The sequence below is a fragment of the Onychomys torridus genome, chromosome 2, assembly GCF_903995425.1.
Source record: "Onychomys torridus chromosome 2, mOncTor1.1, whole genome shotgun sequence".
Taxonomy (NCBI): Eukaryota; Metazoa; Chordata; class Mammalia; order Rodentia; family Cricetidae; genus Onychomys; species Onychomys torridus.
This window is the reverse complement of record NC_050444.1, coordinates 138,142,445-138,165,841: the sequence shown is the minus strand read 5'-3', so window position 1 is coordinate 138,165,841 and position 23,397 is coordinate 138,142,445. Positions and strand designations below refer to the sequence as shown.

The window sequence follows — 23,397 nt, the reverse complement described above, 5'->3', positions numbered from 1 at the left end:
CATTATTATTTGGGTGGTTTCATAAGTTGTCCAAGAGTCCATTTCTCCCTCCTTACATTCGGAGATAGACACTCTTGGAACTCGGAACCCATAGGGTTTCTATTTGTTCAGAAAACTCACATCAGAACTTACTAGGACTGGCTCTGTTCCTGCCCTTTGCTCCAGCCAATTGCTGATTCCAAGGCTATAAATGACTTCACCTGAGAATACAGACCCCAGGCTATATGGAGCTGTTTTCTTCTCTTCCTTGGGTCCCACCCTTTGCTTCCTTGCCCATATATAGGGATGGTAGGTCATGGCCAGTCAGAACAGGACTGAGCATGCTTGCAGAAGATGTGGAAGAACTGAGAACAGGGTTCTGGGAGTCTTTTTCGCACCCCACTTCCTGGAGAGGAATGGCTGCCTTGGTCTGATAGATTTTCTTTTTTTAAATGTGTGTATGACTGCTTTTTGCCTTTATGTCTGCACCATGTGCATGCCTGGTGCCTGCAGAGGCCAGAAGAGGGTGTGGGGTCCCCTGAAACAAATTATAGCTGATTGTGAGTGCCATGTGCGTTCTGAGAATTGAATCCAGGCCCTCTGGAAGAGTAGCCAGTGCTATTAACCTCTGAGTCATCTTTCCAGGACTGTGTGTGTGTGTGTGTGTGTGTGTGTGTGTGTGTGTGTGTGTGTGTGTGTGTGTGTTGAATGTGTTAGTAAGTAACATGGCTGCTGGGTTCCTGTATAAATCCTAGAATGAAAGGATTTTCAGAATGTGTACTGTGGGGTTCAGATCTGGGAGCCCCAGCTGAGCTCAATTAGTGCCAATGGTCTGAGTCTTGATTCTATCAATAGATAACACTTTTGGGAAACCCTGGCTGGAGCAAGGTGAGAGTCGAGTTTTCAGATAGTTCCTGGAAGGAATTTGACATTCTAAGGAGTTAACAGGCCAAACAATGGTCTGTTCTGGGGTAAGCTGTCAGGCACTATGGTTCTGTTCTTGCCATTCCTGGGTAGGAAAGGGGGCAGATTGGGAGTATACCTGCCCACCTTCTCATAAATGTACACCCACACAAAAGTACACACAACTGCATGGGCTTTCAGGCTAACAGAGGCATGAGGCAGGAACAACTTAGGCCCCATAAACAGGTATGAACACATCCACCTTCTGGGTGCACACACACACAACACACCAATGGAGATGGTTGAAGGTGCTTGTGCTCAGTCCAAAGGGGCTGCAAAGCCCATTGTGTTTGGAGTTCCCTAGCTTCCAAGCTGGAGGTAATCAGAACCAGAGGAACAAGATTAGGTGTCTTGTTGCTATTGTTGACTGTCTCTGAGGCCCAAGGATTGATTCTCTTCCAGAGTGGCAAGTGCTCTTAACTATTGAGCTACCTCTTCGCCTTGTTTTAATTTTTTGACATGGTCTTATACTAGCCTGGGCTGCTCTCAAACTTACTATTATAACTCACTGCCAAGTGTTGGAATTACAGATATGAGCCACCATGTCTGGTCCAAGAATTTTTGTTTGTTTGTTTGTTTGTTTTGTTTTGTTTTTTCAAGACAGCATTTCTCTGTGAAACAGTCCTGGCTATCCTGGAACTCAGTCTGTAGAGCAGGCTGGTCTCGAACTCACAGACATCCACCTGCCTCTGTCTCCCAAGTGCTGGGATTAAAGGCGTGTGCCACCACCGCCCGGCTAAGGGGCCCAAGAATTTTTAAGGGGAGAGATTAGTGGTCCCTAGTCATTAACCTGTCACACATCCATGGATTCTGAGGCCAAGCCACTTTTTTTTTTTCTTTTTCTTTTTCTTTTTCTCTCCTGAGACAGTGTTGCTCTGGCTGTTCTGGAACTGACTAGGCTGGCCTCCTCAGAGATTTAAGGCGTGCACCACCACCGCCCAGCTAGGTCACAGTTTTAAGGCAAGTCTCTAATGTATATAGACCACAGACAGATTCGCTAGGAAAGAGAGTTTGTTTTCTTTGTAGCCTCCTCAGGCTCGGTTGGTTTGGCCTGTTGACTTGGTATACCACTCTAGCTGTGCCATGAGTCTGTGGGTAGCCTGTTGAAGTGGAGAACCTACCTGTGACTCAGTATTCTTGTTTTGTTCATGTCTTGGCATAAGCCAAAACTTCAAAGCAGCAGACATCTGAACCCTGTGGAACTTGTGGATCTGTCCAGAGACAGTTCCTAAGCCAGCTCAGTCAGCTTATAGCCACATCTTAGGGTCCTTTCAATTAAAACAGGAGTGTGTCAAGGCCTTGTTTGATTTTTTTCAGTGGAAGAATCTAATTCTGATGTTCCGTCCTTGGAAGGAACGGCTGGGTGGGAAAGAGCCCAGCAGGTGGAGCTGCTGCCTCTCTCTGGGCTGGTTATCAGTGAGCTGGTGTCTACCAAGGAAGGAGCTTCTGCTGGAACCTCCTTGCCCCCCAGAGATGCTGAGTATGGATTTGTTTATTGAATTTAATGCCACAGAAGAGAGCTCCATGGAAAAGATTGTTCCGTTTAGTCTAAATGAATCATGGCTTTCCCACTTTTAATGAGGATCCTGTAGGGACCTTTAGGGTCTTTCCCAAGGCCTCAGGTTTCCCAGAGGTAGGTCCACCGGGATGTTGTAGGGGGTTATCTTTTGTGGAGGTCTGAGGGTTGACTTGTGGCTTGCTGTCTCCCCGTGCTGCTGGCTGTGGGTCACTGGACAATCAAAGCTGCATGTCCTTCAGCAGGGAAGCTGCCAACATGCAGACTGCTCTGCCTGCCTGTGGAGGCCGGGGAGGCCAGGGCCTGTTGGGACTTGAAACCATGAGGCAAGTCGGCGTGGTTCTGGGCTCTCTTCCTCCCAAAGCCATCTCAGCTTGCCAGTTCCCGAAGCCTCATGCCAGGGCATTGGAAAGGGTGCACTGAGCCTCGGGTGGGAGTCTTGGCCCAAAGCTGCAGATGTGTGGAGGAATGGGGTAGGCTGTCTGAGGCTGAGCTGGCAGGTTTCTTGGGCTTTGCAGCTGCCTTCTGGGGTCAGAGGGTACACTCTCTAGCCAGCCAGGTCATGGGGCCTCCTTGCTGGCAGAGCTCTACTGGCTTCTGGGTCTGTAGCATATGGATGCCAGAGCAGCAGCGCACAAGGGCAGCAAGGAAAAGCAAGGCTGCGGTTCCTGGGTCTGTGGCCAGGCTGTCACTCAATGGTAGAGCTTTGACCTAGAATATGCAAGGCCTGGACATGATCCTTAGCATTGCCCCCCAAAGTCCAAGTCTGCTTCTGAGACTCAGGAGACCAGAAGAGGCTGTACGGGTCATGCTTCTGCTTGTCTGCCCCCAGACTGCCTGGCCAGAGGAAACATCTCTTTGGCTGCTTCTGCCTCCATGTAAGGAATCTCCTTGTGTCCTCTTCCCAGGCCCACTGTCAACGGCATTTTTGGAGGGCCTGTCTCAGCTCCACCAGCTCTCCCTGTCCATCTGCTCTGCCTAACTTGATGGGCCTAGGGCAGGTGATGGCTGGCCATATCCTGTCACCTGAAGGAACACTCTACTGCTGGGAGGTCACGCAGTTTGATTCTGCTAGGTGGTAGTAGCGGCTAGTCTAGAATGGAACCTAGGACCTCGGCAGGGGGTTGCTGAGTTTGGGGGTTTAGGGAAGGTGAGAAGGAAGCCTTCTCCTGTCTTCATTGTCTGTCACCCGATGGCCATGCTCAGATAGGCAGTGTTAATGAAACCCTGGTGCCTGGAGGCTGGTGGGCACTCCCCTCCCTTGCCCTGAGCCAGTCTGACTAATTTACAGCTTCCCCCCCCCCCCCCTCTTCTTACCCCAAAGGCTTCTCTCTGAGGTGACAAATGTTGGGGGTTGGTTTCGAGTTTCATGTTTTCACATTATTGGGTAGACAAAATAGAAAAAAAAATCAAAAATTAAAAAAAACACCCAAAACCCTTTTCTATACCCCAAAAGCAGCTCCTATGGAGAAGACAACTTCACCTTGAAAGAGCTGAAAAAGTCCCCATCTTCTCTTCATTTGCTCAGAGATACAACCAGAGACTGAAGGGTTAAGAGGAAAGGGCTAGGTCCAGCTGGGCAGTGTCAGGGACCCCTTCAGAGGTGGCAGCACCTGCCATTCTGTTTCAAGTTAGGGGAAGGCCTTCACATGCTCCTCCAGCTCTGGGCTGTATGGGTTCTAGTGGCCAGTGGCAGATTCCGGGCACGCAGCAGTCAGTTCAGGGTGAGGAGAGACTAGGAAGGAGTCACCTCTCTTCCATAGCTAATTTGATCCTGTAGGTCTGGGACAAGTGTCTCTCCCCAAGAGAGGGTTCTTTAGGTAGAGTGGTAGGTGGGAAAATACAGGGTCCATCTGGCACATAGAAGCTAGGGAAGGGGGTGCCACCCCCTCCGGTCTCTGGCTGGTAGCATTATAAACTACCCCCTGCCAGGGGCAGATGGCCTTCATGGCAGATGGAGACTAGGCTAGCAGTGGGATGGGGTTCCTAGCCTCAGCCTGGCCTCTTTCTCAGGCTAAGGCAACCAAGGAGGCAGTGACAGATCTCTCTCTCTCTCTCTCTCTCTCTCTCTCTCTCTCTCTCTCTCTCTCTCTGTGTGTGTGTGTGTGTGAGAGAGAGAGAGAGAGAGAGAGAGAGAGAGAGAGAGAGAGAGAGCGCTTGCTTTTGAGCCTTGTTAAAATATTCTGTGGAAGAAGTAAGAAGCTCCCAGATAGAGCCAGTGGATCTCAAGACACACAGTTTACTGTGTAGTAGGGGTGGTAGGTGCTTAGGCCTAACACTGCCCACCTGTCCTGGCTCCTGATGCTATCCTGGTTGGTTCTCCATCGAAGCTGATAGTCCCTGGGGTTGGGAGACTACTGCAGCTGGGGCCCAACCTGCTAGATGAAGACCCTTTACCAGGTGCCCAGAGCTGGGCCTGGGCAGCAGCTCCTCCCAGAGGACGTACCCCTTTATTATGCGTGCCTGCCCCCTCACTGCTCAGGCAGGCCTTCATTAGCCAAGGAGCTGGGGTCTGTTTTGGCTGCCTCATCAGCATCAGTGAACTGCGTCCCTGCGAGATTTGATACAATTTAATTAACCTAATTAAAAGCTCTGATTGCAGAGATGATTGGGGTAGCGCCAGCAGCGACTGCATATTTATAATGAGCTGCAAGGTGTGGGACCACAGCCAAACGCCACGCATCCTAATGAGCGGGAGCCGGGAGCCAGGGAGCGGGAGAAGGAACGTTTATTTTTGGCAACAATGCCCAGTTCCTCCCTGCCAGGGAGTCAGAGACCCAGGGAGCAGAGACCGACCTGCTCACCACTCTCTTCTGCACAAGGTGGAAGCAGAAATGTGTGCTCTTCCTGCTGGCAGTCTAGGGCCTTTGGACACCCCCATCCACCCCACTTGCCCGGCACTCAGTGATAGTGTCTCTGTTTGCAGAGTTGGGGGTGGGGTGGCCTGGGTCCTTGCACTGCCTCTCTCAATCTCTGGGAGCCAGGGACCACCTTCAGAGCCATTCTGAGGACACAGGGCCCAGTAGAATCACTCCATCTCCAGACTTCAGGGCTTCTGGGCTCACCCCTTCAACATGTAAAGAGGAATCTGAGGGTACCCAAGACAGGCTCAAAGGTCAGGTGAGAAGTCAGAAAAGGGGTCTGAATGTCCAAGAGTCCCAGGTGAGGATCCTGGTCCTAGAGCAGGCCAGAGAAACAACAGCACACAACTCTCTGCTCATTCTGGAAGTTGGAGTCCCACAAGCCCAGCTTCCGGCTCCCTCCTGAGGACCCTGCCCAGCTCCCCTGGACTCCCTTCTCCTCTCCCACTGCCTCTTGTCTAGGGGAAATCTCAGTTTGTCTGACTCAGCGCTTCCGCTGTAAATCACATCTAATAATAACGAGAGTGGGAGCTGAGGTAGAGATGCTGTGGGTGAAGGGGAACTGCTGAGAAGGGGGTCACTGCCCAGGTGCCAAGGGGGTGGGGGTCTCTGGGGTGGGCTCTGGAAGCCATCAGCAGAGGCCGGGAGGGAGAAGCAGGGAGTGGCCTTCTAGCCCCTACCCCCTATGCTCCTGTTGTGGAGCTAGCACAGGTCATGAGCTCAGCCAGGCTGGCCCAGCCCCCCAGTGCTGTGAGCGCTGCCAGGACAAGATGAGATTTGTCCCCAGCCCACCTTGCAGAGTTGCAGCTGTTTAGCTCCCTTATCAATCTTCTCTGTGGGTTTAATCATCTCTCTGTCATCCGGCAGGGCCAGCCCTCCCCTTACTGGAGCTCCTCAGCCCCAGCTTCCCTCCAGTACCCCTCCCCCAGGCACAACCCTCCTCCCTCACCTGACTCCCCTGGTAAGACAGTGGACCAGGGTGGCTTTGCCTTCCATCTCAGTGGCAGGAGTCAAGTCAGGGGGTATCCTTAAAGTAGACACAGGACTATGGATAGGCAGAGACGGCATTGGCAGAGGATGTGCCCTAGCTGGGTCTCCATTCGACTCCATTCCAGACTGGGTAGGACAGGGCCTAGAGGTTGGCCATGACCTTCAGCCTGGACCTGGGAGAGTCGTGTGCAGGTGCAGTGTCTGCCCTTCTGGCCAACCTTGGCCTTTTTCTTGGGTGGATCCTGTGGCTCAGGAGCCTGTGGGCAGGAACCATGAGCCCACGACTTTGTGGGCATCTTGGGAAAGAGGGTACACAGGAGTCAATGGAGCCTGTGTTGTGGTCCAGGCTGGAAGCCAGGACACAAGGGGCTCCGGGGCCCCTCCCAGTGCTGACGTGCACGATGACCTTCAGGGCCATGTTTAAGCCTTCTCCGCTCTGCTCTCTTTCCCCCCAGAGCATCTGTGGAATGGGTGAGGTGGGGGGGCTGGGGTCACATGGTGGCCTATCCACCCCTAAGAGAACAGGGAAAAATGGCCCTTCTTCCCTTTGCTCCCTCTCTCAATTCCAAGGAAGGCCCCTCCTCCCCACTTCTTGAGGATGGTGTGAAGTCCCAAAGAGGAATGGGGTCCTTCTGGGCATCACTATCATCATGACGAAGACTGAAGGACTCCTGAGCGGAGTGAGGCATCCCTTTGGGAGCTGATCACGCTCGGGAGACTGACCAGCTAGCCTGGGCTGAAGAGGGTTTTTCCCTGGCACATAGGCTGGGCTTTGGGAGACAATGGAGTGTTGACAAAGCTTCAGTCCTGGTCTCACATGACCTGAGCAGGGCTGTGGGTGGACTGCACGTGGCTGAGCCGCCTGAGCTGACCTTTGGTCGCTGGCTGGAGAAGAGAGGAAGCCATGAGGTCTCCTGCCCACTCAGTACCCTGGGCACCCTGCCACCCGACCCCAGGAACTGCCCTCCGGGCACACACTCTGGCCTCCTCCTACCTCCTCTTTTCGGTCTTTCTTCTGTTCCACCACGTGTGAGAGTGTGTGCATTGTAAGTGTATTTGTGTGTGTCTGGCTGACCGTGAGAAGAGAGACACACACCGGCTGCAAGATAGGGAGAGAAGGAAATTCCGTTTGTAAATTCTTCCCAATCAGGAGTGAAGACCTTGTTTCTTCTTTGGAGGATAGCACTGGGGCGAGGCTGTGTAAAGGGTCCTCTACTCTGCATTATTCTTTGATCTGGGTCTTCCTTATTTCTGGAGGTGATGGCTGTGATGGAGACCAACTCTTATGGACACATCTTCTTGTTCCACCCGGAGCCCAGGCTTTGACCAGAACCTCTTCCAAAAAAGGGATAAAGTCAGCATGGTGCCTCACATTTTCAAAAAAAATCTCAGCACTTTTGAGGCAGAAACAGGAGGGTATTGAGTTTAAGGCCAGTCTGGGCCATGCGGCAAGAATCTATCTCAAAACAGAACAAACCAAATAACAAAATGGAAGGATTTGGGGAATTATGTCATTATTGCACTCAGTGAATGAACTATAAAGATATCATTTGAGGAGGAAGCAGGGCATGTACACGCACACGCGTGCACAAACACAATACGCAGATGGAGTATGTGTGGAAAGTCGAGAGAGAGAGAGAGAGAGAGAGAGAGAGAGAGAGAGAGAGAGAGAGAGAGCGCTTCGGAAGCAGATTTTCCTACTTCCTCCTTCCACCACGATTTTGAGGTAGGTGGAGAAACAGGAGTTTTCTCTAAAGAATCTCCCCCCACCATGTCCCCGAGGAGCTGAGGTCCAGGGCTTCAGAGGTGGGCAAGCCAATACAAATGACCTGACAGTGTGCTTGGAAGGCAGCCTGCCATCTGACATTGTCACACACCAGTACAAATGTTATGTGAAGAATTTTTTTCTTTTCTTTTTTTCTTCTCTTTCTTCTTCTTTCTTTTTTTTGTATTTCTTTGTTGGCAGCCTCACTACCCCCCCCCCCTTTCTTCTTTTCTTCTTTCCAGGAGAGCCAGCTGTTCAGCCTCTCTATGGCCCTGAGATCAGGGACAGGGAAGCTGGGTAGGCTTGGATTAGATGGAATGGGATGCCAGGTGTCAGTCAGCACAAGAGGCCTCTGGTGAGAAGGGACAGTGCATGTGCCTAAGACTTGCTCCCTGGGTTTCACTCAGGTGAGGTTTCCAGTGGCTTGCCTGAGGAAAATTTGTGGACTATCCCATCTCCTTCCCTTCTCCCCCACCCCTTTTAAAAATTAAAAAAAAAAAAAATTTTGTTTGTTTGGTTTTTTTTGAGACAGGGTTCCTCTGTGTAGCTTTGGAGCCTGTCCTGGAACTCACTCTGTATCCCAGGCTAGCCTTGAACTCACAGAGATCCACCTGCCTCTGCCTCCCGAGTGCTGGGATTAAAGGCGTGTGCCACCACTGCCTGACTGCCCCCCCCCCTTTTTTTTAAAACAGGGTTTCTCTGTGTAGCCTTGGTTGTCCTGGAACTCACTCTGTAGATCAGGCTAGTCTTGAACTCACAGAGATCTGTCTCTGCCTCTGGAGAGCTGGGATAAAAGGTGTGCTCCGTCACCTAGCTCTATTCCCTTCTTTGACCTTCAACTCCATCCCCCCCAATCAAGTCCTATGAATCCCATCAGATGTTCAAGGAGATAGTATGGCACTGGTCCTTAGCAATAAACAAACGGAGCCTGGAGGAGCTGGGCTGGAGGCTTAGTGCTACCTTATGAGCTGGGGTTAGGGATGGAACATAGGCAGACACCTAGGCTAAGGTTAGAGCTGAGATTTGAAGTTGACACCAAGTTGAATGTGGAGGACAGTGGGAATGTGGGGGTTGGCAGGGTATTCCTTTCAGCCTTGACAGGGTTCTGAGATGCCTATTTTTAAGTGTCTGATGCAGATGTTCTTCTCCAGTAGAGTGCTTGGTGTCTGCTCTCCCTTGGAGGGGCGGGACAGGTCCCCTCCCCCTGCTCCCCACAGCTGAGCAGAGCCATACATCACCAAGGGGCTGGGGCTCCCTAGATGTATTGCCCTAATACGTCGCTATAGCAACCTCACTCTAATCCTGCATTATTCTAATGTGGTCCCCTCCCCACTGTGATGTATAGCTTGGGTCTCAGAGCTGCTAGTCTCAGAGTATCCCAGGGATGAGTAGGTAAGAGGTTGCCTTTGCTCCCGTGGGTCCTATCTTGCTTCTCATTCTGTGCAGGAGGATCCTTTGTGAGGTTGGCTGTGGAGGTGGGGTCTGGCCCATCAGTCTACCCTCCTGCCTAACCAGAGAAGGCAAGCTGCAGGTCATGTGTGCCCAGCTCTGGTACACAAGAGTCTGACGCACTGATCCACGCCAGCCTGCCTGGCCTGGGGACCTGAGGCCTTGGGGTTGGGGGCCAGGGCAGGACAATGGCTGCATTCCGGCTGTTAGCCACAGGCCCCCATTGTTTCTGTGGACACTGCCTGCTTGAGGGTTGCAGTTCTGGCCCTCACTCCTCCTGGAGCGTAGGATGCTCCCTGGACCACTCCCCCGGGGACCATAGAGGGGTGATTCATGGGGTGGCTATGGCATAGCAGGCTCCAGCTGTGCCCAGATTCTGGGGAGCAAGAGGGGGAGGTGACTGAGGATTGTTTGTGTCAGGGGAGGGGGGCTGAATAACCAGAGCTGAGTCCTCAGGGCTCTGAACACCAACCACGTCATCTCCTATCCTTCCTCTTGTGTGGGCTGGTTAGAGAAGCCCCATTGTCAAAGAAGCAGGCCCACCCAGGCTAGAAGGCAGGCAAAGTTCTCAAAACTGGGAAGACCCCCATATAGCACTGGTGGAGACTGAGGTGATGGTATGGCAGGGATTTGTCCCAAGTTATACATCCAGGTAGTAACAGGCTGGGAACAGAACATCACCTTATATCTCCCTGGTGCTTAGTGCCAGCCATTTTCAAAAGAAAAAGGCAATCCAGTACTGGCCTCGGTAGAGGCTATGTTGTTAAGTCCCTCTCCCCAGTGCCCTTTGGAACCCCTTACATTTAGGTCAGCACTTGACATTCTTGGGGTAAGAAATGAGAGCTAAGGGGAATCCTAAGGTTATACGAGCTGATGCCAGAGGCCGTATGGACTGCACCTTCTTTGAAGCCCTGGGAAAATAAGCGGAGTGTGGAGGGTCCCAGCACTTTGATACACACAATTTCTGAGACACAACAGATTTCATTGTTTTTTTTCCACATCATTTTCCCATTGGCTCCCATGTCCATATACCCACCCTATACGGCTGAGGGGCCTAGAGGGCATGAGACCTAGCTAGAAGGGTGTTGAGGTTAGAGGCACTGGTCTTCTCTGCCTCTGTTAAGCTGGATGATTGGATGACTGGATGGCAGATGGGTGGGTGGGTAGTTGAATAGGTAGTTTAAGGGTAGGTGGATGAATGGCTGCATGGTAGGTGGGTGGCTTCATGAATGGATGAGTGGATGACTGTAGAATGGACTGATGGGTAAATGAATGAGGGATTGCTTATTTCATATTCTGAGGTCCATCGTGACCAGTGACCCAATTTGTGAGACCAGGACCCAAGTATCTAAGGCTGAGGTACCCTACTAAATGGCTTAGTGGTTAACCTCTGGCCAGGACTGCAGTCATGGAGAACCAAAGGAAACTTCAGTTAGACTTAGTCTCATGGTTTGTGACCCCATTAGGTTTAGAGACCCTCACCCTGCTCTGAATCTTGTGCTAGGGTAAAAAAATGTGCCAGGGCCTGCTGGAGGTCCTGAACAGGGCAGGAAAGACAGAAAGGTCAGAGTTCAGGATGGGCAAGTGAATGGGGTCTGGGGGTTCAGGGGCTGAGTCATTGGGATCAGGGCCATGATCCAGGGACTCCTAAGCAAATCTTTACCCATTCTTTACAGCCTAGCTTAATGCCTCTGGGTGCTCTTTCTGCAGAGCCCAGTACAAAGCCTTGGTACACAGTACTAGTACTTAACATTATAGCCTTAGTAGACATGGTTGGAGAAGTAAGGTTGCCACAAAATGGAAGTAGGCAATAGGCTTAAAAGCAGCACCTATCAAATAAGTGAAAAAAATTAATAATAATAAAAAAAGCAGCACCTATCACTGATTTTCTGGGTCACCCTGAGAAAGACCTTTAATCTCCTTAGACCTCAGTTTCCTCACCTGTGGACTGGGAGTGGAGATTTCACACTTGAATTTCCTACAATGGTTTCATGAATGAAGAGGAATCATTTTAGGCAGGGGGTGTAAGGGAAGCACTTGACATTATTATTATTTTCCCGCAACAGCTCAGCAATATATACACTGTACATATAAAATTATTTTTTTACAGCTAACATTTAATGTGCTCTTGTGACATGCCAGGCTCTAAGTGTTTATGTTGTGTATCATCTCTCATCAAGTCCCCACTGCAGTTTTATGGGGCAGATGTTGTTACTTTCATTTACAGAAGAGGAAACTGAGGTAGAGGGAGTTTCGGGAACTTTCCAGAAGACTCACACACAGGTCATGAGTAGGTGCACCAGGATGAATGCCTGGGCAGGTGCTAGGTCTCCATCTCAGTATGTGGAGGCTTGGAAAGGACCAATCTGGAGAACTTCCCGATCATCCAAGCTCTCTTAAGCGAGTTACCCAACTTTCTTAGCCTCGTGGATTTATTGATTCTAGGTAGTGGAGAGGGGGGGCACAGATTCTAACACCCTTGGTTCTCAATTTCCACACCCAGGTTCTGGAGCTTTCCATGCTTTAAATAAACACTCAAGCATTGACTACTATTTTTGCTGTTGGCCTTAGTATAAAAAGAACTGGGGCTCAGGAGTCAGATAAAATGGTTTCTGTCCTGAGTGCTGCCATGCACTGGTCTTGCTGCCTTGGTTAAGCTATGGACACTGTCTGGGCTCCAGTTTCCTCTTTTATAAAATGGGGCTATATTGTGTAAGACAGCACACATAAAACATAAGGTGGGTGCTGGGTATGTATGTATTTTGTAAAAGTGCCCTTGGACAAAATGGGGTCCCCGGCCAGAGATCATTATCTTATGGTGTTCTTCCCTATACAGTAACTTCTGAGCTCAGGCCTCAGAATAAGACAAATTTGTTTTTATTCGTCACTTACACTAAATGTTGTGTGCATTATCCCACTTAATTCTCAAAACAACTCTACAGCACAGAACGGCCATTGTCAAAATACCCGGAAATGGAGGATGGAAATGTGAGCTGCTGGCTTACGGTCACACAGCTGATGAAAGACGGAGGTAGGACTCGCATCCAGGTCTGTTTTGTTCCACAGCCCCTACGCTCACACTCTGTGCTCTGCCCCCAGAGTCACAACAAGTTTCTTGGGACTTTGATGACCTATGAGAAGGCAGGCGATCCACAGAAGCAGAAGGGGGCATTGCCATAGACTAGATCTGGCTGGGAGCTGCTTGGGTGGATTCTCCCAGCTTCTGCATGGAGGAAGTCCTCCCTCTTCCCCAGCTCAGCTTCTGCAAAAGCCCAAAGAGTGTGACTCCAGGTCCAGGGAACAGTGGCAGTGCAGGGTCCAGGTCTGCTTTGGCTCAGGCTCCTGTTCAAAGCTGAATAATCAGGAGCCCTTCAAGAAGGATTTCTGAAAAGCCATCAGGAGTGAATCATTGACTTAGGGAGGCGATGAATCAACCGGGAGTTCATAAAACGGCAAATGAATCGGGTGTGAGTGCCACGGAGCCGCCGCTATTCCCCAGAAGCCTCCAGGGACAGAGAGCCGAGAGAAAAGAAATAAAAATAACACGAGGCCTTATGCCTGCTACAAACCCAAGGCAAGCCCTCTTTCCATGTGGGAAGACTGAGTGGAAGAGAGGGACAGGACCCACTGGTGGGCCAAGTGGGGCAGAGGATGCTCCCAGGGCACTTTGGGATTCCTGGGTCCAGGCTGTGGGTGTAATTAGCAAACGCCTTTCCCCTTCTTTTCAGGAGCCCTCACAAGAAAGAACACTGATTTTGACGAACACCCAAAATAATGTGAGATCAGGCACCATGCATTATGCATGAGGTCTGATTTAACATGAACATTATTTCTTGTGTACGAGACCATATGCCTCCGTGCTGTCTCTATAGCCTAATAATACCCAGTCCCACCCTGGTCAGGCTCAGCAGGGAGATGTGTCCACTGCTGTGTGTGGTTGGAGATGGGGTGGGCAGGGGAAGGGTTGTAGCACAATGCTCCTGGTCCTTGGGTCATTTGAGGAGAGGCCATTAAAATGCTCTGAAGGGAGGTGGAAAGCAGGGGGTGGGTTATACTCTTGTAGTGTAGTGGGTATTATTTTGTGAAACACTGTGTGTGTGTGTGTGTGTGTGTGTGTGTGTGTGTGTGTGAGAGAGAGAGAGAGAGAGAGAGAGAGAGAGAGAGAGAGAGAGAGAACAAAACTGGGTTCATCATAGGGCCACGTTGGGGCCTGTGCATAGCTAGGTTTTACTGTTCAAGGATGATGGTGGAATGGGGAGAGCTAATTGCTGTGTGTGTTTGTATATATACACGCATATGTATGTGTGGGGGTGTGTGTTTAAAAAATAAGATCACACACACATACAAACACACAGCCTAACTTTAATTATCTGAAAGGAAGAGAAAGAGATCTGGGAGGAGCTGGGGCAATGATGGGCAGGGATGTATTTAGAAAGTGGTTTGTGGGGTAAGTGCTTAGAAATCTGGAAAGGAGAGGGTCTGGCTAAACGTGACAGTGGAAGGTGGTGTGTGTTTAATCAAATAGTACACAGGGCCAGGTACCTAGACTCCCAAGAGTTCAGTGCCAACCACCAGAAAGCTGGGTCTGGAAGGGGGAAGGGTAATGTGGGTAAAGCCGTGTGTGTGTGTGTGTGTGTGTGTGTGTGTGTGTGTGTGTGTGTGTAAGCTGTTGATCTGGTGAGAGGAGTGATGGGGATGTGTGTGAGTATGAGAGATAGAAGAGGCAGTGTGTGGTAGTGGGTTTCTGAGCGTGGCTGTGTGAATGGACAGTTGGTAGATAGAAAGGGAAAGCTCACAAGCATATTTTTGTCTGTATGTGAAGCAGCATTGCTTCCGTTGGGGCCTGCAGTCAGCTCTGCTCTAGCTGGCAAAGCCTGTGGAGTAATCAACCTTGAAGTTGACTTGGGAGGAGGCATGCTCAACAATGAGGTGTTTCTGGTGACTGGTGTCATGTCCCAGCTCAGAGACCAATAGAGGGCAGTCCTCTCACGTGGAGCCTTGAGCAGCACCAGGGAAGCCCTGGTGGACCTAGGAAACACAAACTCCAGGGCCTTCACATATGACAGGAGAGGACAAAACTGAAGTGTCTCTAAGCCATCTCTGGCAGTAGTCTCTAATCTGAGACCCTGGGAAGATCTTCTTGGCTAAACTTATGGGAGTAGCTGGACCTATAACTCCCTTTTGCTCTACCCTCTGCCTGGGTGGTTCAAATGGAGCTCAAGCCTTGCTGTGGGGAGTTCAGGAAGGAAGAAGACTGGCCCTGGGTGGATCACATTATTTTATCTCCCCCTTCACAGTCCCTGAGCCTGTGGCTCCAAGTGGGCACTACAGAAGTCAGGTAGACGATTCTAGGGATAAGGGATGGTTGCTTGGGACTTACTGCCAGGCAACACAGAGGTTGTATAACTTGGGGCAGCAGGTGAGGGAGAATATCAATGTGCTCAGTGCTCAGTGCTTCTGGGCTTGCCTTCATGACCACAGGTGACCAGGTAACCACGATAGCTACCTTCCTTCTTTTTAGTGTTAAACAGCCCCTTCCTTACCCCTGCAAATGCTCTAGATCTGATTTTCAATATAATATGGATCCCCCCTACCACGTGGCTCTGGGATCAGCTCTGGATTTTCACACATGAAACAGAATACACAAACATCAGCAGGTGGATGTTCTCCTGGGACCCGTCGAGTTCCGCCGATCTGTGGCTACATGATTACAAGAAATAATTTTGTTTGAGTGTAAAAGGTGAGAGAGCCTCTGAAATTGCAAGTTTGCCATGGAAAGTTGGGCTTCTTTAAGATTAGGGACACGTGCCACTCTTGGACAAATGAAAAGTCTGGGGAACTCTGGAACAAGCAGGTAGACAGATTTGTCTACAGGAGATACAGACGCCTACAACTGATGTGCCTTTCTTAAACTATTTTGCCAAGGGATTAGGACTCTAGGTTCCCAGGTTGTCTGGAGTAGGAGTCTGGAGGAAGAAGCCCCAGGGCCTTCTGCTATGGAGGGGTTATCACTGGGTAGTTACCCCCGGCTGGTGTCTCATTAAGCAAAATCCTTGCACTTCAGAAATTTCTCCCACCCTTCTCCACCTTTCTCTTCTTTTTGTTCTATTCCTCAGTTGCCTTGGGTTCTTGGGAGGGAAGCTGCATTGTTTTTCTATTTTTGAGTTGACTTGCTGAAATAATAAGCCCACCCTCTTGTACAAGATTAAGCAGACAATTAGGAAATCAATCAATCAATTGGTGTCAGCTGTAGGCAAGAGGCCAGTGAAAGGTCCCTGTCTTCCCCAAGGCCTTTCTAATCTCAAAACCGGCAGACTCCAGGCTGACAGGGGCTGGGAAGCCAAGTTTCCTTTGCTTCCATTTTGGGACCCTCCAAGACAGGGACAAATACAGGGGTGGAGAACTAGGGAGTTGGGAGGAATATGGGATGGCTTCAAAGTTTTGTATTTAATGGAGCACAAAATGAGAAGCTGAGGTAGGGTGGTCAACAACTGTGCCGTCACCCCGCTGGCCCACAAGTCTTGTCTCTTCCTTGAGAAGGACTAGGAGACTCAGCAGGGACAGGAGGAACAGCAGGGACTCTGGTGCCCATCACAGGGCTATTCATGAACTAAAAGAAATAATTTAAAAAAAATTAAAAGGAGCAGAGAGTGAGCTGAGCTTTTGGAAAATGCAGGCGCCTTTGTGCTTGGAGAGACAAGACCTCCTCCGACTCAAGGGGCAGAACCCAGAAAAGCCACCAGGACCCAGCATGGTTATCCCAAGGTCCCAGCCTGGCCAGGAAGCACCAGTTTGGGCTCCTGAAATACCTGACTCTAGGCATCACTCAGCCCACCAGCTAGAGCCAAGGGCTCTCCAAAGGCCCAGACTTGAGCAGCTTCTGGGGCCTGCAAGCCTCCATATACCCCTGCAGCAGGGACACACCTTTCTCCCCAGACAAGCCACCTTGCCTTCAAGCTTTGCTCCTCAGATTAGGAGGGACCTTGTATGATTTCTCCTGAGAAGGGAGAACCATGGACTACGGTAGAAACGGGAAGAGTCTTAAAGGAGGAACATATCTTGACTGGGATGCCAGCTTACTTGGGTTTTGAGCTGAATTGAGACCTGCCCCCAGTATAGGGGCTCTCTGAGGGGATGCTGCTACAGAAGAATTAAGAGAATATCTCAGACGGTTTCCCTTCAGGTCCCGATGCACACACAGCCCTGCGGTCTCCCGTCCATCAGCACACTTCTCTCTCCCCTCTGTGCTGCTCTTCGGTGTCTGCCCTAGGAGATGTAGCAAGCCCCTTGCCACACCATGGTTTGCATCCCTACTTCTCTCCAAGAGTGGCTGGAACTGGTGTGGTTTGTTTGCAAACAGAACTAGATTTGTCCAAGCAAACAGGCAGGACTCCCTCCCAAGCCGACTTAGTCATGCAGGACCACTGAATGGACCTCAGTCTGAACTCCCACCAGATGTCCAATGTATCTAGGTGGGCTTGGGTACCATTTGTTTGGATGGAGAACCAGTTGGGATACGATGGAAGAGCTTGACCAGGTTCCCATCTGCCCCATGATGAAACTTGGCTTGGACCCTGCACATGAAGTGCAAGGTGAAATCAATGATAGGGGTTGGGGTGTCAGGCCAGGGAAACAAATTCAAGGCTGATAATCCAGGAAGAGATGAGTGGCTTCTTTGGCTCTGACCCCAAGTTCCATGTGGTGTCACTGGTTTCCTGTCCTAGGCCCTGACCTGGTCCCAGAAGTCAATGGCAAAGGAATATGAATCATTTTCTCTGGACTGGTGTGCTTGTGCCAGGTGCCCAACTGTTTGACCAAGCAACAGGCAGTCCCCCCGCCCCCCACACCAACCCGGAAGAAGGCCGGTGGTTCCTCTCCTCTCTGAGCCCAGAACTTCAGGAGAAGGGACCAGGGAGGGGAATCTCACCCCTTCCCACAAAACAAGCCCTAGCAGTAAAGAGAACAGGACACAGCCCTGGGGTACATGTTTATGTGAGTAATAAAATATTTACTATAACATAAATAGAAAGGGAACTTCCCAGTCTACATTATTATTTTTTTTTGCAATAAAGATACAAAGAGAATGCACCAAACATTGTTTCAAAAATAATAAAAATAACAAAATTTAAGCTCAAACCTTAACAAACAGATGAAGAGATGATGAAGGGGGAAGCTCCGAACACATCCAGAAAATAAATAGAGATGGGTCAGAAATCAGGAAACCATATTAAAATATCTTTTTCGGTTTAGTCGGGTGTACAAAACCCTTTAGGATGGGGAGGGGCAACAACCCAGAAAACCAAAAAATAAAAACCAAGCACAAAATGTTTCTTCCCCCCCCCCTTGCCAGTGTGTACATATCTCACATATTTACATGGTTCCCACCTCACCCCAAATTTGGAGAATTTCTCTCCAGGGTTCCCCCAGCATCCCGAGGGGGCTGGAAAGAAAGCAGGGGGAAGCGGTAGGGAATCAGGCGGAAGGTTCTTGGGGGGCATGGTTTATTTCTACAGCTGGTTAAAAAATAGTTCCAACTTTTCCAAGTTTCGTTCGTTAAGGCCAGGAGGGGCAGGGCCCGGCGGGGAAGCGGCGGCCCGCGGTGCGTGCTTGGTCTTGCGGGTGGAGATGCCCCTTCCCACCCGGGTGTGCGTGGGAGCGCAGACCCTCTCCGCTAGGCCAGGAACCGAGCCGAAGGCTCGGGTAAAACGAAACGAAAATGAACACTCAAAAAATTTTTTTTGTTAGTTTTTTTTGTTTGTTTTTGTTTTGCGTTCTTGGAGGAAGGAGGAGAGGGTAAGAGAAAGGGAAAATAAATTAGGCTAGATTAAAGCTTTGGCTATTTCCTGCTTTTATACACAGATGCGGCTCTCGCGGCCTCCCCTCCGGGGCCCCGATAAATACAGTATACAGCGATTTAAATTAAGGGCGCGGGCGGAGTTAGAAGGACCCCAGGAGCCGAGAGGCTCCACGAATAAATAAAAACCGTAAAAAACCAAGCCCGGAGAAAGGGTGAGGGGGTGGGGCAAATCCTGGTGCGAGAGAACAGGCGCGGAGAGAATAAAGTGACAGCCCCCCACCCGTGACCTGCAGGCTACGGGGAGTCCTGAGCCCGGGAGAGCTGCTGGGGACTCTCCTCTCTTCGTCCTTTCTCCCGGGAATCCCTAACCCCGCACCGCGTTACCTTTCGCTGTGGGGAGGCCGCTGCCGGGATCCGGCCCCGAACAGCCCGGGGGCAGGGGCGGGGGTCGTCGAGGGTATGGGGACAGGGAGCAGGCAGTGGGCAGAGGGCGCCCAGACTGAGTTGGCGCATTCCGGATCTTCGCTGCTCTCTCCCGGGATTCGGGCGACACAGCCTCTCGGCCGCCCTTCGCCGCTCGCCGGAGAGGGGTTCGGTCCGGGGTGTTTGGTTTTGTTTAAAAGTTTCTGGGCTTTTTTTTTTTTTTTTTTTTTTTTCCTTTTTGTAAAATCCAAAGCAACCGAATAAACAACAACAACAAAAAGGAGTCCAGGCCGCGCGGGCCGACTGCGCGCCGGAGGCACCGCTGCGCCGGTGGAGAACCCAGCCCACAGGGTCACTGCACTGAGCCGGGCAGTGTGTGGTGGTGGTGGTGGTGCAGCGCAGCCGGAGGAGGTGGCGGGGGCGCAGAGGGTGGCGACGCGCCGCCCCCACCAGGCCCCAGCTCCCCAGGCGCGTAAACGTCGTCCATGGGCGGGTGGCCCGCGCCGGCCGCGGGGGTCATGCGCTTCTCCTTCTGCCGCCGGTTGCAGAACCAGACACGCACCACCTCCTTCTCCAGCTGCAGGCTGTCGGCCAGGCCGGTGATCTCGTGCGCAGAAGGCTTGGGACACTTGAGAAAGTGGCTCTCGAGCGCGCCTTTGACCCCCACCTCAATGGACGTGCGCTTCTTGCGCTTGCGGCCCTGAGCCGCGATCTTGTCCAGGTTGGTGGGACTGCCGCTGGACGAGTCGGTCTCCTCCAGCCACTTGTTGAGCAGCGGCTTGAGCTTGCACATGTTCTTGAAGCTCAGCTGCAGGGCCTCGAAGCGGCAGATGGTGGTCTGCGAGAACACGTTACCGTAGAGTGTGCCTAGCGCCAGCCCCACGTCGGCCTGGGTGAAGCCCAGCTTGATGCGCCGTTGCTTGAACTGCTTGGCGAACTGCTCCAGGTCGTCGGAGCTGGGAGCATCCTCGTCCGAGTGCTCGCCCACGGACGAGCCACCACCGCCCGCGCCTGGGTGCAGGTGCGCCGCCGCCGCGTGAAGGCCTCCCGCGTGTGCATGTCCGTGTGCGTGTCCGTGTGCGCCCAGGTGCGGCGGCGGCGACGGCTCCAGCTGTGCCTCGTGGCCGTCCTCGTGCAGCGCGTGGTGCAGGCCGGGTCCCGCGCCGCCACCGCCCGCCGCCAGCATCCCGGCCAGGCCGCCGCCGCCGCCACCGGGGTAGGCCGCCTGCGCGTACAGCCCCAGCGGCTGGGGTTGGTGGCCCCCACCTGCCCCGGGCGACGGCGACATGGCGGGGCCCAGGTGGTGCGCTGTGCCGCTCTGTGCCCATGCCGCGCCCGCGTGGGCCGCCCCTTGGTGCACCAAGCGGGCGTGGAAACCGCCGCCGCCGCCGCCGTCGTCGGCTCGGCCGGTGCCGCCACCGCCCGCTTTGCCGTGTTCCAGGTGCGGGCCGCCGGCCCAGTCGCCGCCGCCGCCTCCTCCCGTGGGTAGCCACTGGGGGTGCGCTAGGCCCACAGGGTGGCCCGCGCCCGCGCCCAGCCACTCGTGGTGCATCAGCTTCTGCACTTCGCGGTACGCGGCCCCCGCGTGCAGCCGTTCGGCGGCCGCCGCCGCTGCCGCCGCCGCTGCGGCATCGGGATGCATGAGCGGCCCGGTGCCGCCGGCTCCGCCGCCGGGGCCCCGCGGCAGGTACTGCGCGGTGGTGGCCATGCCGCCCCGCGCCCTGCGCCGCGCCGCCGCCGCCGCCTCGCTCCGTCTGCGGGCCCCGCCGCCGCGCTCCGCCGGCTTAAAGCCGGGACCCGCTGGGCGCTCTTGAGCCCCACCCCTCCCGCCGCCCATTGGCTGCCCGCGGAGCCGCCTCCCGCCCCCCGGCCCCGGCCTCCGCCCCCCGCGCCCGCCCGCCGCCGGGGCCTGGAGCCCAGAGCTCGCCATTGGGCCTTGCTGCCGGGGTCCCGCGCGCCGGCCGTGCTGATTGGCCGCTGGTGCTTCATTCATGACCCCTCCCTACACCGTCCGCGTACACATTCACGCCCCGGGGGCGCGGCCGCCACGTGGGGAGTGGCGCGGGGGTGGCACTGGGACCGCACCCCCTCTGGTCCCCGCTGCGTGGGCCCCGCTTTCCCCGCAGCGCGGGAGACTCGGAGCCCGGTCGGTCCCACGTTCCACACAAGCTGAATTTCCTCCCGCTTCCCAATGGGGCGGGGGGATTGCGGGCTCCGGGAGGCGCTCCGGCTCCGAGTAGAGACTCAGCCCGGCACTCAGCGCTGCGCCGCTGCCTGTGGGCCAGGATCCCGCGAGTGTGGGCTGCAGCGAGAGCGAGGCGGCGTGGCTTCCCGGCTCGGTACCGCGCGGCTGCTCACCTCCGCGGCCTCGCCTCTTGCGACATCCAGGTCGCACAGTGCGCTCCCCTTCGCGCCGCTCCCACGGTCTCTGTCTTTCCCCTTCTCTCTCTAGACTCAACGTTACAACTACTCGGACCTCTGCGGCCCTGAAAGTGCAGCAGGAACGGACAGAGTTGGATCGGCTCGGGCTTCACGCCTTTCGCCGGCTCTCCTTCGTTCTCCTAGGCACCGAGGCCAGGTGAGTACCGCGTGGGCGGTATCGCGCCAGGACAGCGGGCGGCAGAGGCTCAAGCCGAGATGCTAGCTCCAGTAACCAGCTGTGCTCCGGGGTTCTTGAATGAGAGGATTTCGAGGTGGAGACTGGTTCCGGAGAAAGCGCCACCAGTGGGTGGGGAATGGACACTGGGCCCCGTCCTGCTCTGTTGTAGCCTTTTCGTGATGTTTCCTCCCAGCTTGAACCGGTTGTCGGTCATTGGCGCTGGTTATGATAGGGTCATACAGGCGGGAAACTTGCAGGAGAGGACGGGAGGACTGACTCAGGGAAGGACAGTTTAGAAATTCAATGTGTAGGCTGGCAGCTGTCCATCCTCCGGTGGAGCCAACTCGGACTTGTCTGGTAGGGAATTGAGATCGAGGTGTCCTTGGTGGAGAAGTGGACAGTGGGATGCGGCCAATCTGTTCATCTCTGCCCGTCTTTGGAGTCCCCCCTAAGGATCCTTAGTGGGGCAGGGCCTCAGCTGCAGCTGGTCTGTGCTTCTTTACCCTACGTGGCTCAATACTTTGCCTGTTTCGGCGCTGGGTTTCCATCCACTGCTAGACCCTCTTCTACCCCTAATCTTGCTTCAGGGTGATTTAGAGGTCCCAGGGTGCCAGGCTGGGGGCCTAGCTGTGGCCTTACTGGACAGGTCTACTCAGGACTGTGGAATGAAGCCTATGCATTTGAAGAAAGGATCCAAGGGCTCTGAAGGCAGCTGCTGTGGGGATGATCTCAGCGAACAAAGGTGACAGTGGTAAGAGTTACCCTGGGTATAGACAGTGTCCTCTGAGCCCTGAATGCCCCACAGCCCCAGGCTAGCCCCCAAGGGAAGGATGGAAGAGGTCAGGACTGTCTGATTACTGGCCACAGTCCTGAACAGGCATCTTCAGGTCCCGTTCTAGCTGCAGGAGATGTGATGGATTCTGGTGTCTGAACCCAGATAGGAAGGCTGGGTTTTCCTGGAACTTGGTCCAGGAAGTAGTCACCTTGAGGCAGCTCAGGTTCTCTTGGTCCACTTACCTGGTTAAGCTTTCTCCCAGACCTAAGAAGGGCAGAACCAAGGCTCGGAGTCCTATAGCTGAAGTCTCTAGTGCCCACCCACCCTAACCAGGCCTGCGTTCCTCTGAAGACTGGGTTCAAACTACAGCTTCCTCTGCCTTCCCGGTAAGAGCACTCTGAGCTCTTTTCTCTAAATTTGGTTTCCCTTTTTGTAAATTGGGACTGACGATATCTGACAGTCCTCCTGTCTCTCTAAGGTGGGCAGAGTGGTGTGAGACAGTGGGGGTGCCCCCACACCCCACAAAGGGCTTTTTGCCCTGCTCTTTCCTCTTGTTGGTGTCGGCTGGCTGGACCACTAAGTCTGTTTCCTCGTTTGTACAGTGGGCTGTAGGATTTGGACCAGTTGACCTTCTTTGCTCTTCCAGCTTTGACAGTCTGAGATTCTGTACATCTACCTCTGATCCTGCTGGAGGATGGGAAATGTCTGGACAGCAGACAGATGTTATACCATACAAATTGTGGGGTTACCACTGAGGCTTGAAGAACAGTGATCCATGTGCGAGGATCTTCATTTGGCCTGTGCCTTAACCCCTGGGGGAGCTAATGACAGCATCTTCAGAGTATAGAGCAGAGCTGAGCCTTACTAATGCTGACCTACTCATCCTTCGCATTGCTGTAGGTTGCAAGAAGTGGCAGTTTTGGCCTTCAGGGCAAAGATGGCCTATAGCCTTATCTCTGGCCATGCTTGTAGGCAGGTCAGGGCTAGCTGGAAGCTGTGTTCCCAGGTCTGTGCTGAACAGGGGGTTATCTGCAGTAAAGCAGTATCCAAGGTTCAGCTTGTGGCCCAGCACATCTCAGTCCCTAGGCTAACATTCCTATAAGCAAGCAGCCTGTGTGAATCACTTGCTTCTTGGAGCTACGGCTTCTCCATCTTAAAGTGGGAACAGTGATGCAAGCATCATCTTAGGCTTGCTCTGAGGCTCCAAGGCTGTAACAAAGGATGTAATTTAAGTGTCCTTCCTGTCCTTAGTGGATGCTGCCCCGGGGGTGAGCAGCAGC

General features: G+C 53.0%; 1 protein-coding gene across 1 annotated transcript; it reads right to left on the bottom strand.

The window, feature by feature from the left end:
• Positions 1 to 17,503: 17,503 nt before the first annotated feature.
• On the bottom strand, positions 17,504 to 20,503 carry Pou3f1 (POU class 3 homeobox 1). The gene has a single exon (XM_036178427.1). The coding sequence runs from the start codon at positions 20,449 to 20,451 to the stop codon at positions 19,096 to 19,098; it is 1,356 nt and encodes a 451-aa protein (XP_036034320.1). The 5' UTR covers positions 20,452 to 20,503; the 3' UTR covers positions 17,504 to 19,095.
• Between the last annotated feature and the right edge of the window lie 2,894 nt (positions 20,504 to 23,397).

Excerpts from the sequence above, each read along its gene's own strand:
- Pou3f1 (XM_036178427.1), bottom strand. The coding sequence starts at position 20,451 with ATGGCCACCACCGCGCAGTACCTGCCGCGGGGCCCCGGCGGCGGAGCC.